The sequence below is a fragment of the Ceratotherium simum genome, chromosome 4 (genome assembly GCF_057802395.1).
Source record: "Ceratotherium simum simum isolate JZ-2026a chromosome 4, ASM5780239v1, whole genome shotgun sequence".
NCBI classification, from domain to species: Eukaryota; Metazoa; Chordata; class Mammalia; order Perissodactyla; family Rhinocerotidae; genus Ceratotherium; species Ceratotherium simum.
Genome location: NC_141903.1, coordinates 85,282,243 through 85,305,125, shown reverse-complemented (window position 1 = coordinate 85,305,125; position 22,883 = coordinate 85,282,243). Strand labels below are relative to the sequence as shown.

The window sequence follows — 22,883 nt, the reverse complement described above, 5'->3', positions numbered from 1 at the left end:
GTGCATCGGTGCGCGCCCGGGATCCGAACCAGCGAACCCCGGGCCGCCGCAGCGGAGCGCGCGCACTTAACCGCTTGCGCCACTGGGCCGCCCCCCCAGAGCTCCATCTTGATTGTCCCTTGCTTACCTTGATCTGTGACCTGCTCATTAGTGAAGTGAAGGAGCAGGCATATTATTTGAAAGACAGACCTTCCACCAGGCTGAGCTCCCACCACTGTAACTGCCATCTTCAGAGGAATGGGCTGAGAGTGGTAACAGGAGTGTGTGTGTGTTTCTTCAGCCCTTACCACATGTACTGTTCCCGGCTCTGGGGGAACAAAGGCAAGTTCCCGTCCGAGAAATTGATGTTCTCCTGGAGAATGTCAGAGCAAAGCAGAGGAAAACATGCTGTTCTTAATTACATTTCTGGTAGTGATGAATTTTTTGGAACTTCTGCTAAGGCTTAAAATTTTTTTAAGCTGATCCAGGGAAATAGTCTTGGTTTCTGAGTTAGTGCTTAATCTCTTTATTCCTCTTGAGTTGGTCATTGTTTTCCAGCATCAGAGAAGCCTTTATAATGATCCTAACAGGGACAAAGTTCCAGATGTTTATAAGAGAAAACTGAAAACTGAAGAATCTTTTGGCATCGAGAAGTGAAATGCTCAAGTTGAGCTGAAATTCACTTGAGAGGTGTTGGGCAATGTCTAGTTTAACATATATAATAGTCATGATAATTATTCAGGGTCATAGGCACCATTAAAAAAAATTTAATTGGTGTTGTATTTCATTTTGAACTTTCAGAGAATTTCTTGGGCAGGGGTGGATGAAGCTGGATAAAAATGAAAGAACACCTTACATTATGAAAACCAGCCAACACTTCAATGATGTGAGTAACCATAAAAATAACACCTTGGGTGTGTTACAGGAAGATGAATATCAAGGGCTTAAGACTCCTCCTCTGTGAAGCAAGTCTGCTACCCACTTTTTAACTAGAACTAATGGAATGTTAAAAACAAGCTTAAATCTTCTCTAAGGGCTCACAGTGATGTAGTCACTTCCAGTTAACTTGCAGGCATAAGAGATTCACTTTTTATAGTGCATGAATCTGGTAAGTGCTCAATAATGCACAGGTTTCTGCTGTTATTTTTGTCATAACCATCATTCCCTTGTGGTCATAGATTGACTAGTTCTAACAGAATGAACAGCACCTGTGTCACTGGCCCCTGGGGGTGCCGGTGACGGTAAGGTTGGGTTGGTGCAATGCCTCCTCATTACTGAACACTCAGCCCAGGTCACATTCCAGGGTTGGGGACCTCTAAGCATAATTAGAGTGTTGCTGTGGCCATGTGCAACGGTGACCAGCTGTTGGTCCATCTCCCCGCCCTGCTTTCTTCTGCAGTAAGGTGGAGTTGCTTTTATACTCACCAATTCTAATTGGTTCTGTTCTAATGGTCTTAGTCCTGTGGTGGAGCTGCAGAAGTGGGAGGGTCTTCAGGTCTGTCCAGGCAAAGGGAAGGTTCCCTTTCCAGTTCTGCTAAACTATAGCAAAAGGAATAATGATAATATTAAAAAAAAAAAAAAGACTACCAGGAACCCTGTAGGTAAATTAATAGGTCATCCAAAATCAAAATACAAATCAACAGCGTACGTTCCCAAGACAGTGGTTTGCACAGGGTCCCTGTGGAGTACGTATATGCTGAATGTTACCACATAGTGAGCATCGATGCCACTGCTGCCTAAAGTACAGGACACATGGCTCATCTAGGCCACTCTCCGAGGGCAGAGCCCCTGCTGTGGAAAGTCAACCTCTAGTGCCTGTGTCGTATACACTTGAGATATAATGGACGCTCAAATCGGATGTTTAGTCCCAGGCTCCAGACCCATGTGTCTCCATTTGGATAGCCACTTGCCCTGTGCCCTCAATAGGTTGCAAATGGAACTTATCCTCAGCAGCTCCCAAACCTGCCAGGCCTGCGTCTTCATCTTACTCTCTGCTCTCAGTCTTGGGTGATGGCCTCACTGAATGCGCACTCACCCAAGCACGGAATCTAGAGGTCGTCTTTGGCTCCTGCTTCTCCCTTACCCGCCCCACCTCACCCCCTACTATATTAGTGAAGCTCAATCTGCGTACATCTCACGTTCTTCTTTCTCCTCCTTTCCCACTGCTGTAACCTTGATTTGGCCTGTCATCCTTTTTGTCCAGGAGCTCCTAACTCACCATCCCCCCTGCCACCTCTCTGCCCTCCAACCCACTCCTCACACAGCGTCGTGGGAGTAACTTCTCTGAGAGGAAAATCTAATTATATGACTTTCTTTGATGAAATTCTGTCAGTGGCTTCCCCTCACCTTCAGGATAAGGTCCCAGCTGCTCAACCTGCCCTGTGAGAGCCCTGCCCACCTCTCATCCTCTCTCTCATGACACCTCATGCTCCTCAGACAGCTGCTGGATCCTCCAGCACACCATGCCTTTCGCCTCCGTCCCTTTGCAGGCCCTCTTCCACTTGGATGGAAAGCAGTGGCTAACTTCTGCTCATCCTTTAGGACTCAATACAGGCACGACCTCTTTCCACAAGCCCCCTCTCTGCTAACGAGACGCCCCATACTGCCTCCGTGTTCTCACACCCCTCCGTGCAGACTTAGCTTTGCCTTTCACTGTCTGTGCCTTTCCTTGTCTGTGACTGCCTCCCCTCACCTTCCCGCCTAACTCGGCTCCGTGCCTTAAGGTCAGGGATGCTGATGGATTTGTCTTTCCTGTTCCCAGAACATGAGAGAATGTCTGGTCCATACTTGGTGCTCAGTAGAAAATAATTTCTTTAATGAACATGCACAGTGACAAGTCTGAGGCACCATGAGATCTAAAATACTTAAGGAATTATCAAAGAATGGGTGTACTCATCAGATTTAGTGTATGGATATAAGATTATGGACCCCGTATTCCCTTTGTTAGTAATCAATCGTATTCTGCTCTCTTCCTTTCTATATTCTAAGTGCTGAGCTTCTTATCTGCCTCTTTTTCTCGTGGCTTTCACTAATAGAGTGACAGTGCTTAGCCTTGAAACTGCAGGTCCTTTTAACTGCTGGTGGAAACATTTCAGCAAGATAAGAAGGAGAAATGTCCTGTCTTCTCCTGCACCTAAGTGTTTCCGGTTTGAGCGTCGGTCGGGTTAGAGTTTGGTTTGATTAGGGGTCAATGTGTTTTCTTTCTCTGTGTAAAGTGAGGCTTCCTAGAGCGAATATTCCCACATTCTTGGGGGCCAAGGAGCATGTGAAGAGGCCCCAAGAAGTGAAACCCACGATCTGCAAAGCTTGCCGTTCCTCCGGGGTTAGCTTGTTCTATTCCATTTCCTCCACAATCATTGGAAATAACTCCTTCATCAAAATCACTGGTTAACAAAGTCACCTCTTCCCCTAACCAGCTGATTCCAAACAAGCCCTCTCTTCATGCTGAGGATGAACAGGTGCTCGTTAGTTTATTATTACAGACTTTGGTCTCCTCAGAAAGTTGATGTCTAAATATGGACTGTGATCTCCACGTCCCTCAGCACCCTGCCTTCCTGACGATTCTGCGGGTAATTCAGGTATTTTGCCTAAATGCTTGCATTGGCTCTGAGCCGCCTCTCTTGGCTTTTCTGTCATCTCAGATGAGTAACCTGGTGGCCTCGCAGATCATGAATTATGCCGACGTCAGCTCCCGAGCCAACGCGGTTGAGAAGTGGGTGGCGGTGGCAGACATCTGCCGATGCCTGCACAACTACAACGGCGTGCTGGAGATCACCTCGGCCCTGAACAGGAGTGCCATCTACAGGCTGAAGAAAACCTGGGCCAAGGTGTCCAAGCAGGTGAGCGTCAGCGTGCGACAGACACATCCCGCTGCCGAGAGGAGGAGAGGCTGGGAGACCAGAGCCAAGATACATGTTTCTAATCAGGAAATAATTAACTGAACTGAGCAGCTCAGTTGCCAAAGAAAGGTGCCAATGTGGGTAATTACTGTGTTCTTACCACTTAATTGATTCCACTCATGTGCATTTCTAAACGGTTAATTAAGAAAAGAAAATACAACCCAAAACATTCATTATAACATATTTGGGAACAACCTCAGACAATGTGGTTCACAGTCAGGATTGTTTCCCGAATTCCTTAGAGAGGGCACAGTGATTCCATGTGAACACGTGATGTCCGGTGGGTCCAGTCTTTCTCCCCAAAATAAGAATGCAGGTGCCTTAGGGCTAAAAACCAGGGACAAAGGGCCTCAACATCACCTTTTTCTTTGTCATTGATGTAAAGTTTTGGCATAATGACTTAGATGTGCAAAAATATGATTTTCTTTTAATTGGGCTCAGCTTGTTCATGCCTATTATTTTCATTCAGATAATTTAAAGATTCAAATTAAGTCACAGTTTTCCCCCTGCCCTGTCTCCTGGCCTTCCTCCTGGGTGTTGGTGGGTGTTGGTGGGGGTCCTCTTCTAGCTTGTGGGAGGCTGTGTGTACCCACTGGCCTCCTGTTGTTGCCTTTTGCTGCTTGGTCATTGGCTGCAGGCCACCGTGAATTGCCTGTGCCTGGTGTTCGTGTGGTCACCTATCCCTCCCAGGAACGGACACAGTCATTCACCCAGGGAGCTTGGCTGACCTCGCCTCCCCTTCAGCTCTCGTTGGCTCTGCTGATCCTCTGAGGTGGGGTGTGTCTGACCTCTGTTGCAGGCTGCCCTGCCGCTTGGCAGTCCCTGGTGGGCAAGCTAACTCTTCATTAGTAGATAACTACCTTGGCCTTCTCAAAGGACCTTGGGGAATTTTCCAGGCTTCTCCATGGCCCATTGGTGCCAGAGGCTAGGAGGGTCTATGCCAGGCCCTCTCTGCCTAACCTTCCTCCAGAGACCACTATGCCTGCCTTGTTGAGACCACCCAAAGTTGGTGAAGGACATTTGCAGGGTGCCCGCCTCCGGGTTCCAGGCGGGAAGAAGAGCATATATTCTACCGACATTTCCTCAAAACTATCTGGTTTCTATTGCTCTCTGAGGATTTAAGCCCCTCTCAGAGACACTACTTCTTACTTTGTTCTATCTTCTTGTCTAGCTCCAAGTCTTTTTAACTCTTCGCTGTGTAGCAAGAAACCAAGCCTAAGTCATATCCTTAATTCCATCCACCCTCCTCATTCCTTAGTAAAAATGCAGTGCTCTGAGGAGCCCAAATTTGGCCTCCTAGAACTCACCAAATCTTTTCCTGTGAACAAACCTGGACCTTGCAAATAAAAGCCACAGCTTTTATAAATACCCTTTAAGAAAAACTTTTAATGTTGAGATGATTGTAGATTCACATGTAGTTGTAAGGAATAATAGAGAGATTCCCCATACACCCTACACCCAGTGTCTCCCAATAGTAGCATCTTGCAAACTACAGACGATATCACTACCAGGAAATTAACATTAGTTAACATTAACATCCACCAACCTTATTCAGACTTTGCCAGTTTGACATGTACTCATGTGTGTATGTGTGTATTTAATTTTATGCACTTTTATTACCTGGACTGACTCGTGACCACTACCACAGTCAGGAGACAGAACAGTTCTATTATGAGGATCCCTCATGCCACCCTTTTACAGCCACAGCCACTTAACTCCTGGCAACCACTAATCTGTTTTCCATTTCTATAAGGTTGTCATTTCAAAAATGTTATGTAAATGGAATCATACAGTATATGACATTTTGAGATTGCCTTTATTTTTTTACTCAAAATAATTCCCTTGAGATCCACTCAAGTCATTACATGTTTCAATACTTCATTTTCATTCCTTTTTATTGCTGAGTAGTACTCCATGGTATAGATATACCACATTTTGTTTAACCATTCACCCCTTGAAGGACATCTGGGTTGTTTCCAGTTTTTGGCTATTACAAATAAGGATGTTATGAACATTCATGTGCAGGTTTTGTGTGAATGTAAGTTTTCATTTCTCTGGGATAAATGCCCAAGAGTGCAACTGCTGGGTCTTGTGGTAATTGTGTGTTTAGTTTTATAAGAAACTGGCAAACTCTTTTCCAGAGTGGCTGTGCCACTTTACAGTCCTGTCAGCAATGTGTGAGTGAGTTTCTCACACATTCTTGCCAGCGTTTCTGGTTATTGCTATTTTTTATTTTAGCCACTGTGATATCTCACCATGGTTTTAATTTGCTTTTTCCTAATAGCTAATGATGTTAAACATCTTTTCATGTGCTTGTTTGCCATGTCTATCCTCTTCAATGAAATGTTTGCTCATATCTTCAGCTCATTTTTCAATTGGATTGTTTGTTTTTTTACCTTTGAGTTGAAAGTTCTTTCTATATTCCTCCCACTTTATTCTTCTATTTCAAAATTATTTTAGCTACTCTAGGTTCTATGAATTTCCATATAGAATAAAAACTATGTCTAAAAAGACTTTATTGAGATTTTCATTAGAATTTCATTAAACCAATCAGTTTGGGGACAATTGGCATCTTGACTATGTTGAGTCTTCCAGCCCATAAACACAGTATGTCTCTCCATTTATTTAGGTTTTCTTTGCTTTCATCATCATTTTGCAGTTTTCCATGTATGAGTCTTCTATATATTTTGTTAGATTTATGCCTAAGTATTTAGTTTTCTTTGCAGAAATTTTAAATGTTATTGTGGTTTTAATTTTGGTTTTCGCATGTTCACTGTTAGTATATACAACTGTGGTTGGTTTTTGTGTGTTGGTCTTATATCTGCAACCTCAGTGAGCTCAATTATTAGTTCTAGGAGCTTTTTTGTAGATTCCTTGGGATTCTCTATATGGACAATTATGTCACTTACAAATAGGAACAATCTTACTTCTTTCTTTCCAATTTGTATGTCTTTTATTTCCTTTTCTTGCCTTATTGCTCTGGCTAAAACTTCCAATACTATATTGAATAAGAGTGGTAAGAAAGGACATTCTTACCTTGTTCTCGATCTTGAGGGGAAAGCATTTAGTCTTTCACCTTTGGTGAAAGGATGGTCTTAGCTGTAGGTTTTTGTAAGTGCTCTTTATAAAATTGAGCAAGTTACCTTCTCTTCCTAGTTTTTTGATCGATTTTATGATGAATGGGTGTTGGAATACTGTTTTTAAAATGGGCTTCAAACAGCTATATTGGAATCGAGAAGCTGAACGTGGATACCTTTTTTGTGGCTAGGTTTTGCCTCCCCCTAACACAGTGGTGGCCACAGCCATTGGGCAGTGGATATAAAGAGCATATTATCCTGTCACACACTTGTCATACTTCATCAAAGTCAGTAGGTCACTCCTCTGCCTTCTCTTTCCTTCTCCTTTCTCTGTTTCTCTTTTCCTCTGAAGTTGGCACCAAGGGATTCTTAAATCCTCTTTACGAAAACATTAGGCTTTCCCTGTAGTTGACTTAAGTGGTATGAATGTCTTTGATAGGATGCAGGTTTAGGATAATGGAATTGACTATGCAATAGGGATGATAAGACTAATATTGAAATTTTTTTTTCAAATTTTGAATGTACTACCTGTAGAGGCAATAAATGGAATATACCTTTTCAGTCACATGTATGGGTCCCTCAAAGTGGCTTTAGCATGGGTGATGGATTATCCTTCAGGGCCCAGCGCCTTAGTCTAGTCACGGTAGGTAGGACTTGGTTGTAGATATGCCCAGCTTCAGACACTTTTGGTAACACCATATGCTCTGTAGCTGTCTCCTCTCCAGATCTGAGTCCAGTCTGAGAGACATCCAGAAGGCCTGGTAGAGTATGCAGTCTGGAGCCCACCAAATGTGGTCTGTGGCTGTAGGGAAGATGGTATTTCTGCAGCTTCTTTGAGCCAAGGCCAGCCCTGTGCCAGGCAGGAGGCCTTCCTGGCCCCATCTCATCCCTCCAACCCTCTACCCCTGCCCAAGCCTTGCTGGCTGTCTTCTCCCAGAGTCCTCAGAACCAGAACTGGGGGTGGGTATTACTGGGAGTAGGTCATCATTCCCAAGGACCACCCCACCGTTCTCCCATGTCCATGGAAGAAACTGCAGACCAATGTCAACAATTTTACTTCTTGGTAAATATGAGTTATACTTTTCTAACAAATTGATGAAGATGATCACAAAAGAAAGGATTTGGAGTAGAGGATATTGGTTGGTTAATAGCCAAGCAATCAAATATGTGCTTTGAGGATTTGGAAATCAACACTCACAAAGATTCATCATGAAAACTCCCTGACAAGAGACCTCTCCTTTAAGATTCCACATTCAACATGTGCTTTTTGTCTTTCTAAGTCCCTAAGTTTCCCATACATTTCAATTTTTCTTTTCTATACATTTTCTTCTCTTTTTGGCTACATGATATGTAATCACTTTCTCTTCTCCACATGTTCTTTTTTTTGTTTAACATCTAATCTAAACCTAATATCCCACGTCTATACTTTGAAAGTCAGATTAAGTCACACAAAATCATATCACATGACAAAAGTCTGGCACATGTTACTGTAGAAGAGAATTGAGCATCTTTAGGAAACTCACCCATCTTATCAGACCATAAGAGTGTTTTCATGACGTACTAAGTTATTTGTTTCTTTCTAGACAAAAGCTCTAATGGACAAACTTCAGAAGACTGTTTCATCTGAAGGAAGATTTAAAAATCTCAGAGAAACCCTTAAAAAGTATGTTTATCTTAATTGTTAAATTATTCATAACTCAAAAGTATATTTAAATAATTTGTATAGTATACAAATAATGGCCTACCTCCTACTTTGCTTTGAAAAAAAAATGGGAAAAAACTTCCATCACCTAGGTATTTTTCTGATTTTCCTTTTCATTTAGAATATTGTGTATACAGAAAGTGTCTTACAGATATACCCATGGTATACAGAGTATTACAAATAAGAAGAAAATATCACCATAGTCAATCAAACTATCTTTTACTATAAAATGTTTCTTGATTTGGTATTTTGTAATCTAAACACAATGATTTACTGTGATTTTTTATTTAAATATTCCAGTAGCTATTGGCTATTGTTATTTATTTTTGGCCTTTTATTGCTGGATCATTCCTTCTTTCTACACACACACACATAAACACACACACAGGGAAAGGGAGAGAGAGAGAGAGATTGACAGAGAGAGAAGAAGATCTGTCTGCAGCTGGTTTTCTTATGATCTACCACATGTATTTGACTCACTCTGGGAAAACATTAGTCCTGTGATGCCGTGAGTGAGAGAAAGACTCCCAGTAACAACAACCACAATAGAACAAGAACTAGTCACTGAATACTTACCAAATGGTAGACTCCATGTGAAATGCTTGATGTGTCTTATTTAAGCCTCACAACAAACTAAAGAGATAAGTTTTATTGTCTCCATGTTACAGTTGAGGAGACTGGTTCAGAGAGTTCGCCCAGCATCCCTTAGAAAGTGGGTCAAGCTAGGTTTCGACTCCAGTTCTTGCAGATCAAAAGGCCGTGTTCTCAGCCTCAGGGCTCTTTGAGAATTCCAAGTGCATCCCCCTTCCAAAAAAACAAAGTCTCACTTTGGTGTGCAGTTGTGATGTTAATTAAGTCTGTATCTTCTAAAACAGTTACATACTAACTAAAACAAGTTTTACAAGCTCTAAGCACATTGATTTTTCCATCCAGTTCTTTAAGGCTGAATGTTTGCACTTTATTGAGGTGAGAGCAGAGGGTTTTCTGCCTGTTTTTACCCCTTAGAGAAGTGTCACCAGTTTACAAGTACTGCAAACAAGGACTGCTGGCAAATGTTTTGTATTTGCCTACAAGACATCCTGTTTGAACGTGCTATTGTCTCAAACACACGGGAAAGCATGGGCTATAATTTTGTATTATATTCTATTGTCAGATGCATTTGAAACTGTGCATATCATGAGTGTGCTTCTGAAAATGGAATTAAAAGACTTCGTTCTTCAGGGTTGAAGCAGCACAGTTGCTCCCTGTTTAAATGGGGAGGGACGTCAGCGTTTGTGTGAATGGGCGTGAGATCAGTACCTCTTGGTCTTGCAGTTGTAACCCCCCCGCTGTTCCTTATCTGGGGATGTACCTGACAGACCTGGCGTTTATTGAAGAAGGAACACCAAACTTTACTGAGGAAGGCCTTGTCAATTTCTCCAAAATGAGAATGGTAGGTGATAATTTCATAATCAGCCTGTTTCGGTGACTTCAGTGGCTTATGGAGAAGAGGCTAAGTCAAGAAAGTCACTGTTTGCTTTTTAATCTCGAGGTGGAAGAGGTGGTGGACACTGGGTCTAATGCCTGATGTTGGCTGATTGAGGAGATTTTTGGCAGGCTCATTTCAGCTTGCAGTCTGGGCAAAATGGGTGGTGGATAAGCCTCCGGGGTGACTTCCTAAGACTGACCAGTGATGGACAGATGCTGAAGGCTTCTTGCTGGACAGCTGGGTTCTGAGCACCAAGTTAGAAGCGAGGAGCCCATGGACCATAGCACCCAGAGCTCGCCACTCCGCCGCCCGAGGCCACCCAGTGCCAGCTGTTTCCCTGATTGGGAGTTCAGTATCTTCTTGCTGTTAGTGTTTCATGTGGCTCATTCAGGGGCCAGAAAGCCTTGGGCATAGAGGATGGTCGGGCAGGGCTCCAGCTGCCTCCCTGGAGGAGGTAACTGACTCCTCCGGGGAGGCCCTGGGAGAAGGTGCTGCAATACAGGCAAGTACTTCCTTTGCCTTTGTTGTTTCTCCGTTAGATATCACACATCATCAGAGAGGTGCGCCAGTTCCAGCAGACTTCCTACCGAATAGACCATCAGCCAAAGGTAATATCTTGTGACTGTAAGGGAGTTCAATAAAGAAAAAGGTGGAATTCATGAATGAGACGCAGCAGTAGAGTTGGTCAGCAATACCAAAAGCTGACTCACAGAAAAGACCAATAAAAGAGACAAATGTTTGGCAACTCTGATTAGGAGAAAAAAAGAAAGAAGATGAAAAGAACATCAATTCATCATCAAGTTCTATCAATTTTACATCGTGTGTTTCTCATGAATCTGTCTACACCACCACCACCCCTGGTCCAAGCTACCAGTATCTGTTACCTGGGCTGCTTGCATTCACTCTAGAATGCAAAATCCATTCTACAAGTTACAGCCAGATAGAACTCTCTGAAACACAAAGTGGAGTATGTCTGCCCCTTGCATAAAATATTTTATTGGTTTCCCGTTGCCCTTAGGATAAAGAAAGAAAAAAATCTTGATGTGTCCAAGAAATAGTGCATTATGTAGCCCCTACTCATCTTTCAAGATTCATCTCACATCATCTACCCTCTTACTGTCTCCATCCCAGCCAGAACTGGTCTGTGGTTTTTTTTTCTTTTTTTTTTCATTTTCTAATAGACATTATTTTTTAGAATCCTTTTAACTTTATAGAAAATTTGAGAAGGTAGTACAGAAGATTCCCATATAACTCAGAGCCAGTTTTCCCTATTATTTTATGGAACTTGACAGGCTTATCCTGAAATATATAAGGAAGCTTAGATAGGCAAACAGAAAAAGACTCTTTGAAAAATGAGAAGAGTAAAGGAGAGCTTTCCCTACGAGATACAGACACATGTCCTAAAACTACAGTGAATGGAACAGGACTATATTGGCACAAGAATACAAATTTAGTGGAGCAGGATAAAGTTCAGATGCAGATTTTGTCTATATGAAAATCTAATATGGGATAAAGGGGGCATTTAAAGAAAGTGCCAGAAAGAAATTAACCATTCAGTAAATGGAATAGGAATTTTGGCTCTCCATCTTATTCCATCCACAAAAATAAATTCCAGATGTGTTCATTACCTAAATATAAAAATAAATATTAAATTATTTGAATAATATATAGGACAAAATATTCATGACCCTTGGATGCAAAGACCTTCTTAAGCACAGAATGCAAAAACTGTAAAAAACAAGTTGATAAAGTTTGCTGCATCAAAATTAAAAACTTCTATATGACAAAAGGCAGTTATTTAAAAAGTCAAAATACAAGCAGTAAAGATGAGGAGACAATATTTTTAACATATAAAACAGAGACAGAATTAGAAGCATTCCTATAAATCTATAAGAAAAGCATAAACAACTCAATAGAAAAATTGGCAAAGCTATGAACAGGTAACTCACAGAAAAAAAAATTAAAATGGCCAATAAATATTTGAAAAATGCTTAACTTCATTGGTAAGAAGAAAAAATGCAAATTATAATGAGGCATCATTTTCACCTTTCAGATAAACAAAATTTTAAAATGATGATACTAAACGTTACTTAGGGTATAGGATAATAGATCCTCTCACAAACTATACATACAGCAGTTTGGGAGGTCATTTTACATCATCTTTTAAAATTAAAAATTCATGTACTGAGTAACCAGAACTCTTATACATTGCTGGTGAGAGTAACATGGCGCAACCACTTTGAAAAACTGTGTCATTTGGAGGTTACTTAAAACGTTAAATATGCATCTACATTATGACCCAGCAATTTCTCTCCTACGTATTTATATCCAAGGGGAAGTAAAAACATGCCCATTAAAAGTCTTGTATAAAACATTCATAGCATTTCCTTTTTTTTTTGCTGAGGAAGACCAGCCCTGAGCTAACATCTATTGCCAATCCTCCTCCTTTTTTTTTTTTTTCCTTTTTTCTCCCCAAAGCCCCAGTAGATAGTTGTATGTCATAGTTGCACCTCCTTCTAGTTGCTGTATGTGGGACACGGCCTCAACATGGCCGGAGAAGCGGTGCATCGGTGCGCGCCCAGGATCTGAACCTAGGCCGCTAGTACCAGAGCTCAAGCACTTAACCACTAAGCCACAGGGCTGGCCCCGTAGCATTTCTTAATAATAGTCAAAAACTGGAAACAGCCCAGGTGTCCATAAATAAGTGAATGGATAAACAAATTGTGGTGTATCCATACAGTGGAATACAACTCAGCAATGAGAGGACAGAGTACTGCTACACGCCACAACACAGATGAATCTCAACACATTATGCTGAGCGAAAGACGCTAGACGGAAAAGGGTACACATGTAGGGGCCGGCCCGGTGGCACAAGCGGTTAAGTGCGCACGCTCTGCTGTGGCAGCCTGGGGTTCGCCAGTTCGGATCCCGGGCGCGCACCAATGCACTGCTTGTCAAGCCATGCTGTGGCGGCGTCCCATATAAAGTAGAGGAAGATGGGCATGGATGTTAGCCCAGGGCCAGTCTTCCTCAGCAAAAAAAAAGAGGAGGATTAGCAGATGTTAGCTCAGGGCCGATCTTCCTCACACACACAAAAAAAAGAGTACATATGTATGATTCCATTTACGTGAGTTCTAGAGTAGACAAAATGAATCGTGGTGGTAGGAATCAGAGCAGAGGTTGCTGCTGGGAGCAGATTGACTGGGAAGCTGCATGAGAGAACTTTCTGGGTGATAGAATTGTTCTGTATCGTGATATGTATGTAAGTTACATGGGTGTATATATTTGTCAAAACTGATCAAACTATTAATTTTACTTGTGTATGTTATATCTCAATAAAAATGAAGAAATAGTTTCATGGAAATACCCCATGCCCCAACATTCTCATTTCGGTGTCATTTCCTTTCATTTCCTTTCCTGTCTACCCAAGAGGAACATTCACACGTGAGCACTAGGAAGCAGGCTAGCAAGGATTTCACTGTAGCTTTGCGTAATACCCAGATATTTACAGCACCTAAGCATCCCTCAATATGAGAGCATTACATAAACTCTGATATGTCACACTAGTCATACTGTCCAACAGTTAGAGCTCTATGTACTGGCCTGGGGAGCTCTCCACGACTTATAGTTAAGAGATGGAAGCAGAATAAAATGTACAGTGTGATACCACTTATGATTATAAGGGGAAGAAAGATTTCTGTAAGTACATGTAACATCTGGAAAGACAGTAGAACATTTGGGAGAATACAAAGCAAATGTAAACAGTGGTGCCTTTTGAGGGAAGTGCCTGGGGTTGGGAGTTGGGAGAGGACTAGAGACGTTTGATTTTTTTTTTTTTTTAACAACGAGAAGATATTCATGATTTTCTTTTTAGTTACATGAAATTTTGCAGTGTTTAAGAGAAAATGTTGAATTGTGTCAGATTCCATTCAGAAAATGTACATACTGGTGTTCTGAAAGAACTAAAAGCCAGGATTTCCCTTTTTCTCCAGGTCACTCAGTACTTGCTTGACAAAGCCCTCATCATAGATGAAGATACGCTGTATGAGCTGTCGCTAAAAATTGAACCTCGGCTCCCTGCTTGAGGATTCGGCCTTGCCCCTGAATCCATCAAATTTTCATGGAAAGCAGGATGGACAGAACTGTGCATGCCATGCCTCCCATGGTGCAGCAAGGACCGGGGAGGGAGACGAAGCCAGTCTCCCTTGTCCACAGAAGAAGCCGGAACCGAACTGGACTTCTGTGTTCTCCAGGCAGGGGAGCCCAGCTGTTTGGGGTCAAAGACAGACTCGGGTGGGAAGGTGAAAAGATTGCTATTTGGTAAAGCTGATGGCATGTTTTGCACAAGGGAATGTAAGATGGGAGATGCTGGTAGGCATTGTAATGAAGCAGGTAAGAAGATGAATTTCAAGCCTGCCACATGTTCTGTTAGAACTCAGGGACAAGGATCCATGGAAAAGACCTGTGATGTTTCTCTGCCACTTTACTGGCCTGGGTACACCCACCAATATCCTCCTAGGATTTAACTGCTTCCTTTACGTTTCCCTTGTTACAAGCTTCCAGAAAAGCCGAGGCTTCCTCTGTAGGGATGGACTAACACATAAGCACTTTCAGTCTATAGCATGTGCATGGTCTTCAGTGCATCATAGACATTTATATTGGAGGAATAGCATGTTCTGAAACTGCTTTTTCAGTCCTTAGGCAACAGGACATTAAAGACAGGATGAAAAACAAGTGGACTGTATGTAACACTTCCTTAATTAAGAACTCAGTGGGCTGTGCCCTCGGGATTCCAGCCAGTGGCCATCTTGAGGTGGTGGTGGGGGCTTCTTCCTGTGGCTGTGGTGCCCAAGAGGCCAATGCCCTTGCAGAGGCAGGTGCAGAGTTTGCAAAAGAGTGCCCCGGGCACCTCACCGGCCGAACTGTGGGATAAGACAGAACGCCACAGAGTGCGGTGGGAGGAGCAGGTTTCGATGTGAATTGAAAAGATACCCCCCTCATAGTAATGTGGGAATCTGTTCTGATTTGCGCAAACCATTCTTCGGCTCACTATGAACATTGGTTGCATTTTTTAAAAAGTTGTTCAGTGGGATTTTCTTTTTAAAACCCACACTTCTGTGTGCTGTTGGTAGACAGTTCTTCCCCAGTCATCTTTGTTTGTAAATTTCGAGATATTTCTGAGTGAAAATATTGTCAGTATGTGGGAAATGGGCCCAGCCACTCAACAGCTCTCTGTCACAAAACTTAATGCAGGAGGGGGTCCTGCTACCCTAGGCTGGGGAGTGACCTCACGTTTCCCAGGATTGTTGGTTATCGAAGATATAGGGCTGTCTCATGTTTACCTCCCTCTTCTCTTCTCAGGGAGACCTCTGCTTTAAAAGAAGGAAGAGAAAAAATACAAAGTTATTGTTACCTGAATTGCACCTGACATTTTCTCTTAGAGGCATGAAGCGTGTTGATGCTGTCAGTGAAACAATTGATCTGTCTGGCTGTTTTCCCTCTTTCTTTGCACTTTAATTATGTTGTTAGAGCTAACAGCTGACTAATAAATTCAACTTGCTGGGTCATAAGACCCAGTGGAAGTGCTAGCATTGATAATGTACCATAGAGGTGGAGAATGTATGTTTTTGCTGCACGGTAAGGGCCATCTCTGTACATAAATCTATAGTGAAATATCAAGTAAGTACAAGAAAATATTATAATATTTGAAGACCATTCCAAAAATATTTCCAATAGCTCATATTAGCCAACAGTGTAGCACTAAACCCAAAGAGGGTTACTTATGGATGCTTTATTTTTCTTTTTTAAAAAAAGTTGCTTGTTTGTTCTTCTTCGTTTCAAATAAGAGGTTGATGCATCTTGATGCATGATCAGAAGCATGGGTTGTTTAGATCCTAACGATGCATAACTTGCAATTCATTTCTCAGTGTTCAGAAACTGAGGGTTTGAACTAATATATGTCCATTGCATCAAACACCTCAAAGTCTCGCAGAAGAAAAGGAAAGGAAAGGTTAACTATCTTGGCTCAAAAATATAGTCTTGGAAAGTGAACTAAAACCGGGGCAAATCAGTGAAGGGCCACACATAGGAGTTTCAAGCAAAACAAAACGTGTGGAAAGGTCAACGCACTCAACTCGGCCTGGGTGTCCCCAAGTTCTTCTAGAGGGGAGAGGGTGGTTCTGAGTGCACTTTCCCTGGAAGTTTGGACTCTTACTTCTCTGACCCAAATGTGCCAGAGGCACTGCAGCCATTCTTATTAAAGAAAGACAGGAGGTAGAGGAATTTCCAGATGCTCCTCCCCTTTCGGGAAGGCAGGTTTTCCTCAACTAGTGGCAAAGCTTTCACACCTATTTCCTGCAGAATGCTGGAAGCGCCCCCGGGGCCAGCGGTGGGCACTGTCAGCTGCTATGCTGTCAGCGTTTTATTGCGAGTTACACGGCCCTCCCAAGTCCCGGAGTCTGAAGGCTTGCTGGAGCTGCAGGAGAAAGAATGCCTCCTCCAGGGGAGCTCCTTTGACGACTTGCACCATTTCTGGGCCGGCGGGAATAGGAATGCACATGTTTTAAAAACCTCAATTTGGTCACATTTAAAATCCCCAAGAGCAGTTTGCCGTGTTTCTTCTGATTGTTAAAGCGCCCATCCTCTTCTGCCTTTCACGCTTTGTGTGTATTGTTAGAGCGTGCACTCCCAGCTGTGTCCGCCTGTATTCCATTATATGAGACCCATTTCTAAGAGTAGATGGGGTGTCAGCCTCCAACGGCCAAGTAGCAAACACTTACATTATTGCAAAATTAACCTAGAAAATCAGAAGTAAAATCCAATTTCATGCTTTCAGATGAATACCCACATTTTGTGCTGTCAATGAAGTTATCTTAGGGCTTTTAGAGGATGCCTTTGGTTATTAACTAAGACATCCAGTTTTGCTACAGGGACAAATCTCTTACTTAAGCCAATATATTATGTGACAGATTCAGGCATGAAGTTGAATGTTGTCACTTTTCCTTAGTGTTCTCTGAAGGAATTTAAAGTGGGAATTTTAAACTACTGTTGCAATATTTTCAAGTGGCTCTCACATAAAGTCCCCATTACTGTTTGTTAAATTTCAGTATATCTTAAAGTACTACTTAAAAACAAATGAAACTCAGAGATACCGAATAACCTGGAAGAGAACAATCCATTACGTTCCAGTGTGGAGCGTGTATATGATGGACCAGCACCTTTTCCTCTCTCATGGTTTTATACGGGGCAAAACCTTGGGGTGACATTGATCAGGCCACTTTTAAATTCTTATCTAAAAAGAGTAATGCAATAGAAGGGTTATTCCCAATAAAATTAACTTTTATTTTAAAACAAAGTATTTTATTTAACTTTTCAAAGTTTGATTTTGTTTTCTCTGAAAAAAGTCTTTCCTTTCACTTTAAAGTGTAAGATTTTTTTTTATCCACCTTGTAAAGTTTACCATTTTTACTACTATTGAAATGGGATAAAAGATAACATATTATTTATGGCTAAAGAATGGAGCCAGGCTAATGTCCACAGCCAGAAGAATAAATGAATATAATTCATTTTCATTTCAGTAAGACAACAGATTGTAAATTTAAATAATGGCTGGATGACAGACGCCACTGTATGAATCCTGGTACTAAGACTTGAGTCAGTGAAATCTAATCAGAGTGTCATTTCTCCGTGCCTGTTAGTGACTTAAATTAAGGCAGGGCAGAGCTAAGGTAGGAAAACAACCATTTTGTTGTAGGTATAACAATGTGAATAATTCAGAGAAGTATTCATCTTGGCTTCCACACAGCATGACATTAACATTATTGTTGATTGTGTTGACCTCATCTTCTCAAGAAAAGTAATAGTTCTATTATTGATGTTGAACCACTGTCTTTTACACAACCCATTTCATTTTCCCCAGAAAGGCAGTTGTGAAAGAGCACTGGACTAGGCGTCCTGGCCTTGAGTTCTAGGCCCAGATCTACATCTACAAGCTGGGCAACCTTAGGCCAGTGCTGAAACCTCTCTGAGCCTCAGTTTCCTCATCTGCAAAATGGAGTTAATATTAATTCCTGTGCTGCCTACCTCACAGGGCTGTCATGAGGACAAAATGGGTTCAGCTACCAACTGTAAAGTGCTGTCCAAATGTGAGGTAACATGATTACCATCCTCATCTCTCTTTTGCAGAGGATTTAAATGTATTTCTTTGTTATTTGTGTGTGTGTGTGATGGACAAACCCATGTGTTCCTTTGAGAAGCGTATCGTTTGTGTCCAGTTACTTTGGAAATCAGCTGACATTTGTGATTCCGACAGAGGGGTTTGTGCTGTGGCCTGATATTTGCTGGGTGAGGTGTGGAGTATGCCTATATGCAAATTAAACTTCGCCTTTCTTGAATTCTCAACATCTCATTAGTCTCTTCATTTAATTCTTTTCGTATTCTTCTATATTGTCGTCTTCATAGCAATGAGCTCCTTCAGATATTCCTTTATTTCTAAATTCAGGGGGAAAAAAAGTGTAGAAGAAGCCCATGTTGCAGGCACTAGAATATCAGAGAATTTGGGGGAAAAGATATTAAGACCATTAGGATCTGGTCCCACTCTCTTCCCAGTGCTTAAATCTTTCATGTGACATTCCCAGCCCATGTTTGACTACCTCCAGGCGCACAGAACTCACTATTGCCCGAACAGCTTGTTCATCTAAAGGCAGCTCAACGCTTGTGAAAGGCTGTGGAGAGAGGAAAAGCTGCTGAGGGGAGACCTGGCCCAGCCATCAGTGGCTCCAACCTAGGGTGGGCTCCTGAGCCTTCTGAGGCTGAGTTCCTCATCTATAAAATAAGACTCAACTCTGCCCCTAGAATTACTGCAATGGTTACATGGAATAATATATATGAAAATACTTTAACTTTTGTCAAGTAGATGAAGTTGTCCTAACATTTAGAGCTGAAGAGAACCTGATGCAGTTGTTGAGCACAAGAGAGAGCTGAGGAAAGGAAGAATGTGGGTCCCACGGGCTTCCTTTTCCAGTTCTGAAATGAGCAGTCAGGCTGGTGGGGATTCAGGAACCCGGGTTCCTTTCATCTTACTACTCGGCCATCCCACACGGCATAGCCCTTGCCTGCCCGGCAAAGCTGGGTCCTGCTACATCCAGGCTCCAGCAGGATTCAGGAATGGAGAGGAAAGTCAGCCCAGGACAGGAGATTTCCTGTAAAGCAAGTGATGAGGCAGCTGCATACTTGACTTCTGTTCCCGTCCCTATGGCAAGAGCAGCCCCATGACCACACACTGGCCACTGCGTGTGGATAGAACCCCTGAACTTCGAAGGGAGTTGGCAGCAACGATGAGAGAGGAATAAATGGCATAGGACAGGGATCACGTTTGAAGGATTTTCAGAAATTTGGAATTTCTGCAGTGAATCACTTGCAGAGGTTACCACCCCTATGATCCCACCTTTATAATAAGCTCAAAGATGACCAGGAGCCCCCTTTTCTTAACAATACCCCAACTTATCTTCTGACCTTACTCTCTAACTCATTATATAAATTACACTGTAAAAAATGAGAGGTTGAGGTAAGGGGTGTTGTGTGTGTGTGTGGGGTGCTAAATGTCCATTAGTAAGGAATTGGGAAAAAAGAAAAAGAGGAGGAGTTTCTCATTGTAACTGCCATTTTTTAAACTCTACGTTTGCATGCGTTTCAAAAGCCTCATCATTTTCTGGGTGTGGGATCTGGGCTATTTCAGGGTCACTGGATTTATTTCACCTGGCACCTGCAATGACTTGAAACAGCATGCATGCAAAAGAGCTATTTTGGGAAGAAATAAGCCTAGACTCCTCCCCCCAACCTGCAGAGCCCAGGCTACTGAGCGGCTGGTCAGCCCTGCCGACCTGCGGTTTGCTGCCTGTTCTGCCAGGCAAGACCCCCAGGGGCTGGAGGGACTGGGACCGTGGTCCATTATGACAGAACGTGCTCACTGAGAACTCTGACTCTTTAGAGGATCGTGCAAACAGTTTGGTTGGTCCCAATCTGCAATTGTTTCAATGAAATAACATAGAAGAGTCTGGAAAATATCTGAGTATATCATATGTAGAAAGGGTAAGTATCACTTTGTAAAAACTTCAACTTAACGTAAGCTAGTTAATAATGCATATTATTAACTGAGGTATGACCAACACACAGTGAAGTGTGTGCATCTTAAGTGTACAGCTTGAGGAATTTTTACACGTGTGTACACCCATACAACCACCCCAAAATCAGGAACCTTTCCAGCCCCTAGAAGGTCCCCTCATGCACTCTCCCAGTCAGTACCCTCATGCAAAGAAAAAATATATATTTTTGCTATGGGTCATATATAAAAGAATTGGAAAGTAAAGGAGAACGACTCTAGGTGGGAGGTTACTCCTGGGCTCCACCTCCTGTTGCATCATCTCCTTAGAGCCTGGGCTGCGTCCTGAGAAGGAATCAGCCGGTGATGTGCATGTGGCTGTAGGAGCTGGGTACGTGACTGTCGCCAGAGGCCTGGGCAGCTCCTCTGAAATGGCAGGGCTGCTGTCCAAAGTCCTGGCGGGTCAGGGCTATTTACAGTCAACCTTTCCGTTTGCGGTGGATGTCCCAAGGAGGGCTATTTTTAAGCAGCCATACAGCCTGCAGGGCCTTCTGGGTTTAAGCTGGTGAGGCTAGAAAGTGAGATTGTCTAGCAACCTACTTCAGTTGGCCTGATCTAGTAGACAATCGTGATTGTTATTGCCCCTGAATCCAGGCCCCAGACAACAGGTTGGAAGGAGAGTCCCCGGCCCCGGGCTCAGAGCCTGCTTAGCAGCTGGAAAGAAAGAGCTTTAGACGTCATCTTCCTCTCGGACCTCGCCTGGGTGTGTGGCGGGGGAGGGTGAGGGGAGACATTCTCCAGAGCTAACCGGGCCCCAGGGACGGTGGGGCTCCGGAGGGAAGGTAGAAAGAGATCCCCTAACTGGTGCGGCAGGTTCCCGGGCCGGCCCTTCCATCCTGAGTCCGCGGGCTGCGGGCCCAAGAACCCCCCGCAGAGCCCTGGGGGAGGCCGCCTCCGGGGGCGACTTGGGGGAGGGAAACGGCTCAGAGAAAGGGCAGGTGCCAGGAGGAGCCCGGGGCCCAGCGGCAGAAGAGTCAGCGCCGGCCTTCAAGGGCGCGGCTGCGGGGGCAAGCGCGCCCCGCGCCCGAGACGGGATTGGCCGGGGCGGCCCCGCCCCGCCCCGCCCCGCCCGGAGCCCCTCAAGGGCAGGCCCGGCCGCTCCGGGACACTGCCCGGCTGTGCGCGGCGGGACGCGGGAGACCCCGGCTCCAAGGTCAGTGAGGCCGTGCAGCCCGGCTTTCTTCCTCCAGAGCGGGGGCGTTGCGAGGGGCCTTGCGGTGGACCCGGGGCGTGGGCCGGGACCACGAGTAGGACGCTTCTCAGGGCCCGGCTCCCGGTGAGGAGCTCGAGGGAACGCTCTCAAGAAGCCCGCGGTGTCGCCCTCGACTGAGGCCGCGCCTCCTCCCCGCACCCAGGCGCAGTGACCGTCCGCGGGACAGCACCCTGCTTGCTGTGCCTGTTTTTCATAGTGAATCGGGAACTTTTCTCAACGGAAAAAAATCTGTCCCACTGAGTCTGGGACTTGAACCTTCAACTTGCTTTCCTTTGTAATTTACAAAGACGAATCCATTCGGTTTCCCTCAGCAGCATTAAAACAGGTGCAAATCAGAGACTTGGGATAAACAAACTGAAAAAGGAACATTTTGAGGCCCTCAAAAGGAGCTAATTACTAATTGCCCAGTAGCTGGACCCAATTTAAACTGGTTAATATTATTGGTAGAGATTCATGTTTGAAATCATTAACCCGTTAATAATGAGCCAAGTAACTTATCCCCCCGCTGGAGATAAAAATGCTGCAGAATCGACCTAAATGTGGTTCCTCCCTGGCAAAGGCCTGTTCTTTGCTTGCTTGCTTGCTTCCTTGGCTTGCAGGGGTTACTGTCAGCCCTGTTTTTGTCCCTTGAGTGGGTGACATCTCTGCCTTCGAATGCTCTGATGGGCGTGGAGACTGACATTTGACAGAACAAGCCAAACTCTCCGGCTGTCCTCAGTGCTGCCCTCAGACCCTCCCTGGAGCATTGCCCTGGCTCTGCGACCCCCCACAGGGTCAGCTGGGATCTCGTGAGGTGGCACTTAGTGCCCTCACGACAAGGCTATGCTAGTTCAACTGTGTGCTGTTTCTAGAAGGGCTGCTTTTCCTGTCTGCAGCTCTCACACTTCCTCTGTTTCTGAACTCGTGTCCTTGGTCTGTTCTCTCTGTTCTCATGGAGAAGAACATGACCACCAATAGAACTTGGCAAGGGGGCTTCCTGACTGAGCAGGCTCCTGGAGGACATTCGGGCGTTATTAGGCTGTGAGCGCCGCACTTCCACCTCTGCATTTATAGGCGCCTTTTGCAAAGACCCCAGACTTTAGAGTTAACCCTCTTGTGGGTTAAGGCACCATTCCAGCAAAACGCACGAGTGCCCCGTGCGCCCATGGACTCTGCCAGCTTCATGGTCAAACCACATCCTCAGAGAGTGGGCCAGGTCGGTTTTCCTAAAGGGGTGGCTGAGGAAGGTCCAGGAAACCGTGAGTTGGGGGTGGGATAAGGAATGGGGAGTCCTGGGTGTTCAGAGGCAGGAGGAGGAGTGTTGCTGAGACAGCCGTTGCCCCTGCTCAGAGGCACTGGGTCTCCGTCTCTGCCGCAGCTTAGAGAAGGAGCCATTTGTCTTCCCAG

General features: G+C 44.0%; 1 protein-coding gene across 3 annotated transcripts in view; it reads left to right on the top strand.

The window, feature by feature from the left end:
* Positions 1 to 17,436, top strand: part of RASGRF2 (Ras protein specific guanine nucleotide releasing factor 2) — a 215,651-nt gene extending 198,215 nt beyond the window's left edge. For 2 of the 3 annotated variants that reach the window (XM_087430098.1, XM_087430099.1), the window contains 6 exons: positions 781 to 865; positions 3,621 to 3,818; positions 8,539 to 8,618; positions 9,972 to 10,089; positions 10,665 to 10,733; positions 14,118 to 15,462. In XM_087430098.1, the coding sequence (XP_087286224.1) occupies positions 781 to 865; positions 3,621 to 3,818; positions 8,539 to 8,618; positions 9,972 to 10,089; positions 10,665 to 10,733; positions 14,118 to 14,210 (643 nt within the window). In that variant the 3' untranslated portion in view covers positions 14,211 to 15,462. Of the gene's footprint in view, positions 1 to 780; positions 866 to 3,620; positions 3,819 to 8,538; positions 8,619 to 9,971; positions 10,090 to 10,664; positions 10,734 to 14,117; positions 15,463 to 15,486 lie in introns of those variants that run through there. The other variant, XM_087430100.1, reaches the window with a different exon arrangement.
* Positions 17,437 to 22,883: the final 5,447 nt, after the last annotated feature.